Consider the following 14,007-nt stretch of genomic DNA (forward strand, 5'->3'; position numbering starts at 1 on the left):
AGGAGCTTCAAGTTATTGCCCACCTCACTTGGGCATGAACACAGAGGATGCCCTTTGCCAAGGGTAGGTCTTTCTCCCCTTCTTCTTTTCTGCACCCATTCTGGTGACCACAAGACAAGGGAGGGGCTTCTTTATTTTCAGGGCAAGCTTCTCCCCCCCCCCAAACCCAGGAGAAGGGCTCACTGCAGCATTGCGGCTTTGCAGCAGGGGCTTGGTGTTGCGCAGGAGTAAGCGGTGGTCAGGATCCATCACGTAAGGCTTGCGCTTTGCCACGGGTGCTGACTTGGCCTTGTCATCTCTGGCATCTTCTTCTTCGGATCCATAGAATGTTTTCTCAGCACTCTCTTCCAGAAGGGATTCCTGTCCATCGGAAAACAACGAAAAGCATTTGAGGTGGAGTAAGTGGTCCTCTCCCTTTTCCCAACCTGCAGGCAGCATGAACTTCTAAACTATTCTACATCACTCCTTACATTCACGTAGCACACGAAGCCATAAACGTGATGGTCAAATAAAATGGCTTGTTTCACGTAATACGCTACACCCAAGAACAAATAAATGATATTTTGGTTCAGTATGATGGCCTGACTCACACAGTATACAAAGACAATTATGTTTCTTGCAACTCAGCTCTGTTCTAGCCTAGTGTAACATGTAGTATGAACTGCGACATCCTGTTCTAAGAATATGCCAAGGAGCTCTGTTGGGCCAGGTTCTACCGAAGGAGGTGGCATGCCCCTGAAATGTGGATGCTCCAAGTCCCACAGCTAATATCTCTGGCTCTGGTCACACTGACATTTGGTTGTTTCACTGATAAAGATTCAAACAATAATATGTAAATAATTGATTGCAGATTTTCCATAACCTCCTCTCCAACACATAAGTCTCTGAAAAAGAGACTCAGAACACTTCTGCTCTAATGTCCTCCAAGATATATTGGTTCTAAACTGAAAATAGGTCCCCTTGCTGGGATTCTCGTACCCTACCCCTTCCATCTCAATAAGTCTTGATAAAGAGAAATCTGTGAGGATCATGCTTGGATAAAGAACCGCATCCCATTCAGGGCACTGCCAAAGGATCTGATAGATGGGCTCCTCTCTCATCTGCTCCTTGACTCACATTCAGGTTAGGGCTGAGGAACTGGGTGCGGGCGTAGCGGGTCAGCATGTTAATGATCACCACCTGGCCCCATTCCTCCACATCAATCAGCAGGTTGCACAACTTGCGGTAATTCTTGTGAATAAGGTCGATGCGCTCTGGGCAGACCTCCTCGAAGGCCATCACCACACTGCCAGCCACCAACTGGGCAAGAAGACAAGAAGACAGAAAACACAGTTCACAAATTAAGAGACTGTCCAGATTCACAGAGCCAAGAAGCGACTGTTTTTCACAGAATTCTTCAACAACTGTGAGAAGGCTCTTTCTTAGTCCTATTACAGAACACAAACTGACAGTAAGTCCCTTTTTAAAAAAGGTTTTAGTCCTGCACATTTGTCCACCCTTCTTCAAACTCTTGTAGCACCCTGAAAGCCAAAAATGAAGCATGAGATTTTATGGATTATCATCAGGCACCTGATAATCCACACAGTATCACTTGTGCCATCTGTTAATCTACAGCAGTCATACCCAACCTCAGCAACGTTAAGGTGTGTAGACTTCAGCTCCCAGAATTCCCTAGCCAGCACGCTGGGGAATCCTGGAAATTGAAGTCCACACATTTTAAAGTCACCAAGGTTGAGAAACACTGCACTCCTGAGGTGTTTTGAAGCTCACTTTTTCTTTCTCAGTTTTCTTCCCTTATCTCCAAACCCTCCAGAGACAATCTTACTCACCGTAGTCTTATCGGCCAGCAGCTTCTCGATGACTTCAATTAACTGGTCTTTCTGGTCTGAATCAAGGCTGTAAGGAACAAGGCCACTTGGCGGTTAAACCCTTTCTAGAGGCTGAGTCAACACCCTGTGCTCTATCATAATGTGATTTACTTCATTTTGGGCTTAGCTTGATCCTTGAGATAAAGACAGAGAGATACACTTACAAATGATTCACTGCTTGAAATTCAAATGCCAGCTTCATCCCTTCATTCACCCACAAACACATCTGTCTGTCTGTGTGATGTGTGCATGCGTGTGTACTTAAGGCACAAAAGCCCACTCTAATTTCTAGGACCACAGGACACCCTCAAAAAGTTTGACGGGTTTCCTCAAGTTTCTCGCAACAAAAGGAGAACATCATGAAATGCATTAGAGAAATCATATTAACTGTATTTAACGGAAATGAATTGATTTAATCTACCCATATTTATTTAGCTTTTACCCTGCCTGCTCATGTTATTTGTCCTCGTTCTGTTGTGCTGTGGGAAGGCAGCTCCTGGAATACTATTCAAAGAGCAAACATGGCCCTGAGCCAAAAATGTTGCACACCCCTGTGCAAACAGGAGGGCAAAAAGCTGTGAGCAAAGCACACTGTAATATAGTATTTAACATCTGTAAGGCAACCTCTTGGTAGATTGCTTTAGCACTTATATCTAACCAATTAGATCTCAAGGACACTCAAAACACATTGGTTTTTGCACCACTGCAGTGCAAATCTCTCAACAGGAACCAGTTTGAATTGGCACAACCAAGCCACAGTTCTGCACTGATCGCCCATACCTGTACAGCTTCGGAATGGCGTGAGCTGCAGTTTTGCGCACATACGGAGACATGTCTGAGGCTGCCTCCTTGATGGCCAGCATCATGATGGGGACAATGATGGGGACGCGGATGCTGGAGAGGACCCGGAGGGCGCTGGCTCGAATCAGCTGATTGGGATCCTGGGGCCAAGAAGAAATTGGGAAGATAAACACTCTTTAAACACTCTTCCCAGCTGGGAAGATTTCAAGCCCCCACCCTTTCACCAGGGCACAGGTAAAACTCAGGTTCGTTGAAGACAGAGGTAATCATCTCTAGGGTCAATGCATTGGGACATCCCATTCAATTCCTGTCCCCTAGTGATTGCCCTCTGAGTATTGTGATGGCCAACCTTGAGTCCTCGCTGGAAGGTAGAGATTGACAGTAAGGCCAAATCTTGCTGTTCTTCTGCATACCGGACGAGGTAGACGTAGACCAGCTTCTTCACCTGGCAGAGAAATGGCTTAATGATCAGGCACTGAACTGAGAATTTGGCCTATGTTTTGCTTCCCCAAGTATCAACCCTTCCCCTTGGCTTTCTCCTTGAAGGGAGAGTTGAAGCCATCATCCCCATTTTGTCTCCCCAAATTATTTCCATTGTTACATCCAGGGCTGGCTCAAATAATTTTGCTGCCCAACCGCAATCACATCCTTTCCCCATAATTCATGTTGCAGAAGGTTAGGGTTGTTATTATTATAGCACTGAGCAATAAATATACTAATAGCAAGTTCTGTACTTATCAACTTGCAGCCTTTCCATAACCTCTCAAATCTCATTACAAAATGACAGGGCCGGCTCCAAAGTCATACACAGTGCACACATTTTCTTAGCTTCCTTTTCCTGTTCTTTTCTCTTTCAAGTTATATCCGTTAGATGGTTTTCAACCATAAACCATTTTGAATGCGCTGGTTAAAAACCAGCAAGTAAGCAACTAGTCAAAAGACCTGGGAAAGCAGATGGCAATCATGTATTGATTGGTTTAATTACATAAGGCAGCCAATGTTTTTACAGATTGGGTGAATCAAGGGTTTCAAGTTGTGCATAGCTAAGGCCATCCACAGGACTAAGCAGAGATTTGGACCAAGGCCATTGCTTCCTGGTTTGAACTTGGTCTATAGCAGCATATATGTTACATCAACCTTTATTCCAAAAACCATGTGAGTTTTCCAAAAGTCCCTTTATTACTTATTAAGGCCAGGGAGAGGCAACCTGGTGACCTCCAGGTATTTCAGATGACAGCTCTTCCAGTATGTTGCCATGGGCTTGGATGGACAGGAGTTACAATCTGAAAATCTAAAAGGCTCTTGGTTATCCATACCCGCTGCAGTCGATCAAAAAATTCCAAGCATCTTCAGATGATCTTGACTGGCTTCCCTTGGCTGAGTTTGCATGTTGCATTAGGTCATAAGTCACAGTTTGCTAACCACATGACTGGAATCTTAGAATATCAGCAGTTCCAAACAAATCATCTGCTTTTTAGTTCAGTGCAATGGGTGGACGCAGCTAATGCATGCGCAAGATTGCTTACCTCTATATTCTTGCAAGCCACGTTTTTGACCACGGCTGGAAAGAGATCTGATGCGTTCTTGCCTCGAGCAATCATCTGGGGGCAGGAAAGGCAGCCATGGGGTAGTTAGCAGAGAATGGTTGTCCTGTAGGGACCTCCCTTCATCAAATGTCTTGGTCCCTTTGGACCCTCCATGGAATGGTATTTTTTAATTAATTAGTTAATTAATTAATTAATTAATTAATTAATTACATTTCTCACCCGCCCATCTCCCCCCGATGGGGGAACTCTGGGCGACTCACAACAAACATTAAAAACATAAATATATATAAATACAGGAAGAGGTATCCTGTATCCCTGTATATAAATACAGGAAGAGGTAACAGAATGGTATCCTCCTCTCTCAATGCTTTAGGCAGAAGGTGTGAGATGTCACACTTACTTATCTCCCAGCCATCTTTAGCCACAAGAGCCTGTTCATAAAACCTCAAGGGTTCATGTTTTCTTGCCAAGGAAGTAATCCCAAAGGCCTGGCATTAGGTGAAGAGTTAAAAGAGAAAGGACAATCTTCACACAACTCCCTCAAACCAGAGGGGAGGGGATGCTGGGTCTTGGACTCCTTAAACAGAAGGAAAGAAGCCCCAGCTGGGTTGGGCATCATCCCGCAATCAGAGAAGAGAGCAGATGCGACAGCTCTGAAGAGATACTCACCGCCACAATCCTCTTCATAGCTTCCAGTTTCAATGAATCCTTGTTGCTGTCCAACATCTCCTTCAGATCATCATGTCTGCAAAGAAACAAAGAGAACATTGTAAGCATCCAAACCATGGGAGTCCCACTGTGCTTGCCCCAGCATCCTCTGAACTTGGTAGACTCCAGGGCCCTGAATTCCCACCTCGGATGAGCTGGGAGTTATGGTCCAACCCAATGGATGGAGCTAGAGACAGGAAAGGCAGATGGAAGGGAAGGAGGAGAAGAGATTAAGTTCCAAATTCTAAACTAAAGCCAACCTGGAAAAAGGAATGCCTATGCTGAAACTCAAAGCTATAGAAAACTGGTCACCTTCCAAAGATCGTCTTTCACTGGATGAAAAAGAAAAAAAATTCACAACAGACCAACATATGCAGGCTCAATGGAAAAAATGAAGGGTAACTTTATGAATATTCTGTCCATAAAAGAATTCAGCCCTCTTCTTCCCAAGAAAAAAAGTCTAATCTTTCAGCTGGGTTTACACACTGCGCTAAGCCATCATGTGGTTTGCTCAAATTTTAGCTTAAGGTTACATGAATCCAACTAATCATGGTTTAGTCAACTATCTATCGATGAGTTCAATGTGTGAGCACAACAATGAGCAGGATTCAATCATGCAGAGCCATGCTTTGTTCAATAGGCCAGAGTGCAAGCTGTGAGTCGTAGAACATGGTGGATGGGTTCACACCTTCCTCAGTCCTCACCCACCCATATTGGGGCTTACTGCAATGTGTGAACCCAACCACTGTTTCTTCAGTCTGTGTTTGCCACGAGATTTCTAAACATGGCAGAGAGAAGATAAGAGGGTAGCTTATCGGTCACACCATCTGGAGAGGAGCCGTTGATGAATGCAGCAGGAGGAGGAAACTGATCTCAGAGCATTTGTTTACACCAAAGTAATCCAATCCCACAGAGGGCTGTGAAATATTTATCCCATCATGAATTCATTTGGAGCAGCAAGAAAGTGAGAAGGCCCAGCCGCCGAGAAACAGAGCACAAAGTCAGAGTGTGGCTTGCTTCATTGTGACTGAGCAAGCTGCAAGAGCCTGATTCCCAGCTCAGCAGAAGGTGCAAATCCAGCCAACAAGAGTTGATTCAATAAACTACACTTAAACCACGTTTGTCACATTGCTCACATCTTGCTCCAAGTTCAGATAAGCAACACCCAAGCCAGTCAAGGTATCCTTTGCCTGTCTGAATGCGCTCATCAGACATCAAGATGAAACTGCAGCCCATCGACCCCTGGGTTAACCCCACCACTACCAGATGATGTGAAACAGTAGAAAGGGGTAATTCAGCAGGCAGTAAAGTGGAGGGGAGTGAAATAATACTATAAAACTATCTCTTAGAAGAGACCCTCCCTCCTCTCAAAATGGAACCTCTGTTAGAAAATTATAAACCAACATTCTTTTTCTTTATACGATTAATCAATTTAGAATAATTGGACATGATTGTCCTCACACGAATCCATACAAAATGTCTGCAACGCTGACAACTCCAGGCTGGGTTCACACACTAGTGCGACTAAGCCCTCAACCATGTTTTAGAAACCACAAGGGCCAAATTCACATGGTGTGTGCTGACAGAAACAGACCATGATTAAATGAGCCATGATTGATTACAGGGGCGAACCTAACTGATGAAAGATATAAAGGGGACAGTCCTCTGTCTCTTAACTTGGAAGCATCCCACCCCATTCAGTGGGAGCTTCAGTAAGGGGGCATGGAATTGCAACAATATTCTGGATTATCTGGATTAGGGAATTACCCTATGAATCAGATCTTCATTTTACCAAATTATCCTGCCTCTCCAGGCCCTACATTAAAATGCAAACCCAGCAGGGCAAGTTTTGGGTTTTCTTGCATCCCATTATTCGTAAGGGGTTAAGCCATGCTTTGCTGAATAAACACAACTCCCCAATTCACCAACACTCTCACCCTTAGTGTTATAACGTCAGCAGCTATTTTCCCACAGAAACAGAATTAATCTGTTTTCAGCAATGCAACTGAACTGCACCAAGCTGTGACCAAACTAACTCAGGTTAACATTAACCCAGCTTAGCATTTTTGTGCCAGTGCAAGTACTAGGTCTTGAACACGCTAAGTTAAGGGAGTTGTGTGAACCCAATCCTCAACAGCATTGGCAGGACACGCTCAAAGAGAGTTACTTAACCCTTTTCTTCACATTCTCACAACCAACCGGAATCTCTCCAATAGGGCTACTCTCACAAAACACGCTAACCAGGAGCCAGCTGCACCATGGTTCCCCCTATTAGCCATGCATTCTAGGCCCACCCCACACCCTCGTGTAACTAACCACCCCAGTTCAGCTCCCATGAGTTGTCTAAACGGGGGTGAGCGGGCAGACCCGCGTCCACCTTGTCCTGAGAACGCGACCCAGAACTCTGCCTGGGGGGACGGGGAGGGAAGAGCGGCACGCCCGCCCGCCCGCCTGCCCTACCGAAGCGGCTGCGCCACGCTGCCCTCCAGGCTGCGCTCCTGCTGCTGTTGCTGCTGCTGCCCGGCGGGGGCGGCGGCCTCGGGGTCGGGGCCCTTCAGCAGCCTCAGCTCGTCGCCGTCCAGCGTGCGGTACCACGTCTGCGGCGCGCCATCGGGCACCAGCACGGGGCTCTTGGCCTCCTCCGTCCCCGCCTGCTGCGCCTTGACCAAGTGGGCTGCGCCGGCGGGCAGCTGCTGCAGCAGCTTCTGCATCGCCGGGGCGGGCGCGCGGCCCCCGAGCAGGACCCGACCGGGCGCCCAGACGGCTGCAGCTGCGGGCGCGGGCGCGGTGGCCGCCGCCGGGTCAGCCGCCCAGCCAGCCAGCCACGTTAGCAGGTCCGCCGCTCCCGCCGCCTCGCTGGCTGGCCCAGGCGCGGGCGGGGCTTCGGGCGGCCGCAGCCACTCCGCTCGCAGCCCGCCGGCCGAGCGCCGCCCCTCCGGGCTCGCCGCTGCCCTGAAACCAGACGCCGCGCCAGCCGGCGAGGGGGACGGCCGGCGAGCCCCGCCGCCGCGAAGGCGATGGGCGCAGCGCCACCTGGCGGCCGGGGAGCAGCTGCCGGCCCGGGGAGAGAAGCCGAAGGCTCGTTCGGGGGAAGCGAATCCCCGTCATTCGGGGAGAGGGACAGAACGGCCTGCGGACCCCGTAGCAGCCCTTCCGATTCTACTGGGCGCAGATCGGATGGCGTGCCGAATCGAATGCGCGTTCAGTATTCCCTCCCCGCTTTTTAAATTCTTACAACAGCCCGGCGAGGTAGGCTAGGTTGAGTGATAGAAAGCAACCCCACGTTAACAGCTGAGCTTAATGGGCCAGCGAGAACTTGAACCCACATCTCCCAACAGCTTATGGGTAGGGTGTCCCGAAAGGCAGGGGCAATGCATGCAAGAACTAAGTAAAGAGCTCTCAGCGGCCCGATGTCTTTCAAACGATTGCTTATGTGCCATCAAGTCATTTTCGACTCCTAGTGACCACATAGATCAGTGTTGTCCAAACTTGGCCACTTTATGATGAGTGGACTTCAACTCCCAGAATTCCCAGCCAGCATTCTGGGAGTTGAAGTCCACTCATCTTAAAGTGGCCAAGTTTGGACAACACTGACATAAATAGATTTCCACCCCAAATAAGCCTGTGTGATGTAAAGGCCATGCTGGCTGGGGATTATGGGAGTGGTCATTCCCTGGCAAGCATTAGGCATTCTAAAGCAGGGGCATGGGGGGGGGGGGGAGATGCAAAATATCAAGATGGAGGCTGTGACTCTGCAATCCAAGCCCTGCCCCTTTTAATGTGCATTATGTCGCACAATCACAGTCGCCATCTTGACTCTTTTGACCCTTCCCTGTGGGTGCTCCTGGTGCTAAAGCAACTCTTAAAAATGCACGCCCAGTGCCAAGCAGCTTCCTTGGAAATAAACCCATTGAGTTCACTGGGACTTCTTCTCACTTGGGTGGGATGCGCAGAGCCGTGGAGGGGAATATTCAGAAGCCGTTACAGAAGCAACAAGGGGATATGCTATCCCCTTTCCCTTCAGCCCAGGGAAAGGGGATAGCATATCGGGAAGAGGTTCAGGCAGGCTCCCCCCACCCCCCGACTCAGTGGGGTGTAAGAGGGAGAGAAGGGAAAATGCAAGCAGACTTGTAAGATTCTGTTACTATAGCCCAGGGTTTTTCAACCTTAGCAACTTTAAGAGATGTAGACTTCAGTTCCCAGAATTCCCCAGCCAGCTTGGGAAGCTGACATCCACATCTCTTAGGTTCAGAAACACTGCTATAGCTTTTCTCAATAGAATTTAATTCCAGCCTTCTTAGGAAGCCAGTTTCCTCATCTGGTCTACCTTGTAGGACTGGCATGTAAAGAAGATTGTTGTTACTTGGGAGCAAGCCCTAGTAGCAGACCTCAATTTCTTCTCCATCAACTTTCCTACCTCTAGGACAGTGTTTCTCAACCTTGGCAGCTTGAAGACGTGTGGACTTCAACTCCCAGAATTCCCCAGCCAGCAAGGCTGGCTGGGGAATTCTGGGAGTTGAAGTCCACACGTCTTCAAGCTGCCAAGGTTGAGAAACACCACTCTAGGACCTTCTCTTATCTTTCTTACAGTTAATTTTTCAGTGGTCCCGGCTGCACTTAGCAGTTTGGGGGAAGGGGCCATATTAGCTGAACAATGAAGCCCTGTCCACACAACTCTATAACCCATAATGTGGTTTGCTTCTCTGTGGCTTAGCTTATTCCCTGAACGTAGCCAACTCTAATCAAGAAACCATAATTAAGCCAACCCTGGTCAAAGGCCTGCGACACTGTTTTGCATACGGGCAGGAATTTCTATTTCTTTTTCTAAGTTGTGGGCACGGCCTTTTATTGCCTCGTTTCCTAAACTGTCAAGCTTCCTTTAAGGAAGAATCTTCAGTTCTCATGTTTTTCTTGCATCAAGAAAGTGCCTGGCTGGTTGTCAGCCACTGTGGTCGGAGCCTGCAGCAAAAAAATAATGAAAGTATTAAAGGTTCAGGACCCTGGACAGCTCCAGGGCTTCAGGTGGCCTCCGGGTGCCCTGGAATGGGAGAAGGGAGTTTTATGGAGGACAAAAATAAATACATTAAATGTATTTATGAGGCACTTGAGGGGAAGAATAAATGATGCAAAATTAGGGGTGAAACCAGGAACAAGAGGAGGTCAAGCACGGTTGGGTGCTACGCCAGGGTGCTGAAGGGCTCCCACCAAATTATCCACCTGTGCCAAAGGATGACAGGCTAAACACATTATACCTTGGCCATGCCAAAAAAGAGGAGGAGTGCTGGTGGAGTATTCCTCCCCCCCCCCGTTTTAAAACAAAAAAATCACTTGAGAAATGACCAACGTTCAAAGGCATCCCTAAGCAGCTATGACATCACAACCCCACCATCCAGGTGAGATCCTTCTGTCAGGTGCTCAATGACATCATCATACACATGTCATCATTTGTCCTGCATTTGGACTGCCAATACTCAAGGTAAAAAAAAAGCAGCCATCTTAGTTGGCCCAGGTTTTCATTACTACTACATCCTTCCCCATTTCATTTTCCATTCTTTCAAAGGCCCAAGCCTTTGTTTTATTGCTTGTTTTATTAATGACAACTTAGCACAGAGGGTAATGACAGGCCATGTTTTCTAAGCCTTGATTTAGGACAGCATATTGGGCAAGCCAATCAATTGCGGCTTGTTCAGGAATTCATGGTTAAGCAGAGCCTAAAGTGAGACTCCAGCCTTTGTCTTTATCCTGCCTAGGAAGAGAGACCTTTCCAGTTGCTTTAACTTCACCTTTCTGCTGAGACACCCCAAGCATGGGCTATTCTACAAGCCAGAATCTCCCTCCGGGCGACTCCCTGGGCACTCCTTGTTTCCAAACCAAACAGCCGTCACTTTCTGGTTTCCATCTAAAGAACACCACCTTGAAAGGAGCTGAAGGAGCTTCTGATTCCCGTGCAGGAGGGATCAGAAGTCACTGCGATAATGACTTCCTTTGGTCTTGCGCCAAGAGAAGGAGAGGGGAGGAAGGGAAGGCTCCGTTCCCGCAGCGAAGGAGCAGTGAGCTGTCCAATGTACCAACTTCGCTCTCAGAGACAACACAGAAGTGCCGGAATTGCATGGATAGTCCTGCCTCTAAGAGAATGCGTCTTCCTCAGCCAGCACCCTGGATTCCAACCCGCCAGCATGTCTCCTTTGGTGGAGAAAGTGATCAGGAGGAGAAGGCCAACGCACTTGGCCAGAGCCAAGTTGAGCAAAGCTTATCTCTACTAGGAAGCACACACAGATTACAGAATTATTGAGAAGCTGAGGTTTTCACTGCAGAACGCAAACAGGCGGTATGTTCATAACTGCACAGCCAAGCAGAGACACAAGCAAATCAAATAATATGTGCTGTATGCCTCAACATTATAACAATAGTTTCCCATCTTTAACGCATCCTACCACAAAAATGCAAGATCTGTATTGGCAGAAGAATTCAGTATCCTCAGAAACTCCCAGCTTTCATTTAAAAGCGCCCACAAGTTTCAAGTCCTTATGGATTCAAAAACAGAAACAAACAACACATTCCAATGCATTCCGGTTCCAATGGGCAATTGCTAACCAACTCGGGGAAGAAGTCCTGCTTCACGTGCAAAGTTTCCCAATTTCCCAAATTTCCAAGCAAATTTCCCAACCAAAGGAAGAAAAACATCAGAGAGCACATAACGGGAAGAGCTCATTTCTGCATGAAACCTTTAAGGAGCTGCTTTCAACAGGCAGACAATACTGGGCTAGGTGCAGAGATAATCTGATCTGATACTGATTTAGCTTTTATTTACATAAAGAATATATATCTTTATCCAAAGATATTAAGATGTTTTCTCCAACCTGGAATAAAGGTTCAGAAAGATTTTTAAGGATAGTAGAAAGCCTTCGACAATACAGATAGTAGAAATAGCTCACGCTAAATATCATTAATTAGAGAAACACTACAGATCTCAATATTAGGCTGAATGAGGTACCAAGGGGATTGGTTGGGATTCACTCCCAGGGCACACAACCCTGTTCACATGTTCTGGAAAAAGCCTCTGCCCTCAGAGATCATCTCCACGGGCACAGCCATAACTTTCCCTTCCTGTTCATTCTAACATATTTTCCTTTAGTTCTGTCGCATGAGATCCCAAATAACCCAGATGTGGCGTATCGCCTGAGTGGGACTAGAGCATGGTTTACTGAATAAGCCAACATAGGCTGCATCCCTACAACATGCTAGACCATAAACCATAGTTTAGATCTTGATATGTCTTCATATACTAGTTGTATTGATTAGCACAATCCGGTCCAGCCAGCCATAAGATTAGAATTTTGTGACTGTTTTTTCAGCTGGAATCAAAGTGTGATTTTTTTTTTTCAGGATACTTTGATCCAGAGAGCTGTAAAAAGCACTTTTTTTTTTCTTTTTTAAGAGCTAAAAATGCTTCAAGCGATGCTGGGAGAAGTCACAGAGTTATCACCTGCACGGGTTTCTCTCTCCCAAAGAAGCAAGAGAGGCTGTTCCCCAGCCAGTATGCTAGGCAGACTACCTCTCAGCTTCTACTCTCACAAAAATGAGTGACAGCCAGCGCAGAATCCAAGACGATGCCTCATCTTATAAATACAAAACTGTGATGCAGGGCCAGGATAAAAATGATGCTTCTCCCGGGGAGATCCAAATACCGCCCAAGAAAACCATCAAAACCAACATGGAACTGCAACTCTCCTTCTCTCCCCCAGAGCTGAGGGTTGGCCTCCCTCAACCTGGTGCCTTGCAGATGTGCTGGGACTACACTTCCCAGAATCCCCACCAGCAGAGAAACAGCAGGATTCAATGGCTAGCTGGGAATTTTAGCCTCAAACCCAAGATTAGCCAAATATCTCATTGGGAAATGTTGGCCCAATTCTTCTCATTCTTCCCAATCCACCTGTCAGGATTGCCGAGGATAATATTGGAGGGTGCAGCACTTCAGGAATTGCCCCCAGCAATTTGGAGGAAAGAAGGAATAGAAATGCAGCAAATGGCCCTGCACTGCATTCTCACACGTGGAATGGAATGGAAATTGCTAGCTCCAGTCCAGGTAGAAGAGAAAAAGAGACAAGATTAAAAAGTAAAGATGCCCTTGAGTTGAAGCGGGGAGGGAAGAAGAGTATATTTCTTGATTTATTAAACTTCTGGACTGCCCAAAATCTCCAACTGCCCAGTATAAAAATCAGATTAAATATATACTAAATTTCTAAAAAGTTAATGTCCTTTGAATCAAACGTGGGTCCTGCAGATCATACAGATCCAGCAATGCATCTTTTTGCCAGGTGTTTGCCCCTGCCTCATTCCAAAATGTTTTTCTTGACTTCCCACCCTGTCCCAGAGATTCCGAGTGGTCTCCCATCCAAGCACTAACAAGGTCCGACCTGCTTGGCCTTTTCGAGATCAGCCAAGATCAAGACCTTCCACCCAGACAGGGCATAACCACAACCCCCCCCCTTCCCCGCCTGGGATCTTTAGCGGGAGGGGGCAGCCCCCTTTCCAGCTGCCGCACCACCTTTCCGCGCGGGCAGCTCCTGGCCCAGATTGGCTCGGCGGCTCCTGGCGTCACCCTCGCGATGGAGGAGGGTCTAGAGCCGCGCCGTGGAGCAGCGAAAAATCTGGGCCATCCTTTGCAAAGCAGGAGCCATTAGCGGGGGGGGGGAGGGAGGGAAGCACCCCCCGCTCTCCCCCGAGGCGGCGGGGAGGGCCGCGAGGCAAGTCCGGCCGCGGCTGCAGAAGCGCCCGCCCTCTGCGCGGCCGGGGTCTGCCCCGCTGCGGCCCCGTTTGCGCAGGCGGAGGCCGTTCCCGGAACGAGATCGGGGCTGGCGACGCTGCCGCCCGCCCGGCCTCCACCCCGGAGCAGCCGCACCTTTTGTAATCCGAGGAGAAGATCCCCCCGCTGGCCGGATCGTGCCCGTACTCCGGCTCGCCGAGGCTGGACGAGCCGCCCTTCTCCTCGTTGTAGGCTTGGCCGGCGGACATGGCTGCGGGCGCGGGAGGGCCGCCTGGCCGGGAGCGCCTTCGAACGGGCGGCGGCGGCGGCGGCTCTG

General features: G+C 48.2%; 1 protein-coding gene across 5 annotated transcripts in view; it reads right to left on the bottom strand.

The window, feature by feature from the left end:
• Positions 1-14,007, bottom strand: part of AP3B2 (adaptor related protein complex 3 subunit beta 2) — a 35,681-nt gene extending 21,674 nt beyond the window's left edge. For 3 of the 5 annotated variants that reach the window (XM_088148503.1, XM_088148502.1, XM_088148506.1), the window contains exons 1-8: positions 7,385-7,767; positions 4,886-4,961; positions 4,196-4,270; positions 3,019-3,114; positions 2,649-2,809; positions 1,830-1,896; positions 1,117-1,299; positions 184-360 (exon numbers count right to left, since the gene is read on the bottom strand). In XM_088148503.1, coding sequence (XP_088004629.1) covers positions 184-360; positions 1,117-1,299; positions 1,830-1,896; positions 2,649-2,809; positions 3,019-3,114; positions 4,196-4,270; positions 4,886-4,961; positions 7,385-7,635 — 1,086 coding nt within the window. In that variant the 5' untranslated portion in view covers positions 7,636-7,767. Of the gene's footprint in view, positions 1-183; positions 361-1,116; positions 1,300-1,829; positions 1,897-2,648; positions 2,810-3,018; positions 3,115-4,195; positions 4,271-4,885; positions 4,962-7,384; positions 7,768-13,826 lie in introns of those variants that run through there. The other 2 variants (XM_088148505.1, XM_088148504.1) reach the window with 1 other exon arrangement.

This window comes from Python bivittatus, unplaced genomic scaffold (genome assembly GCF_059951505.1).
Source record: "Python bivittatus isolate LINGU-HERP-01145 unplaced genomic scaffold, Pbiv_v1 ctg000530_np1212, whole genome shotgun sequence".
NCBI lineage: Eukaryota > Metazoa > Chordata > Lepidosauria > Squamata > Pythonidae > Python > Python bivittatus.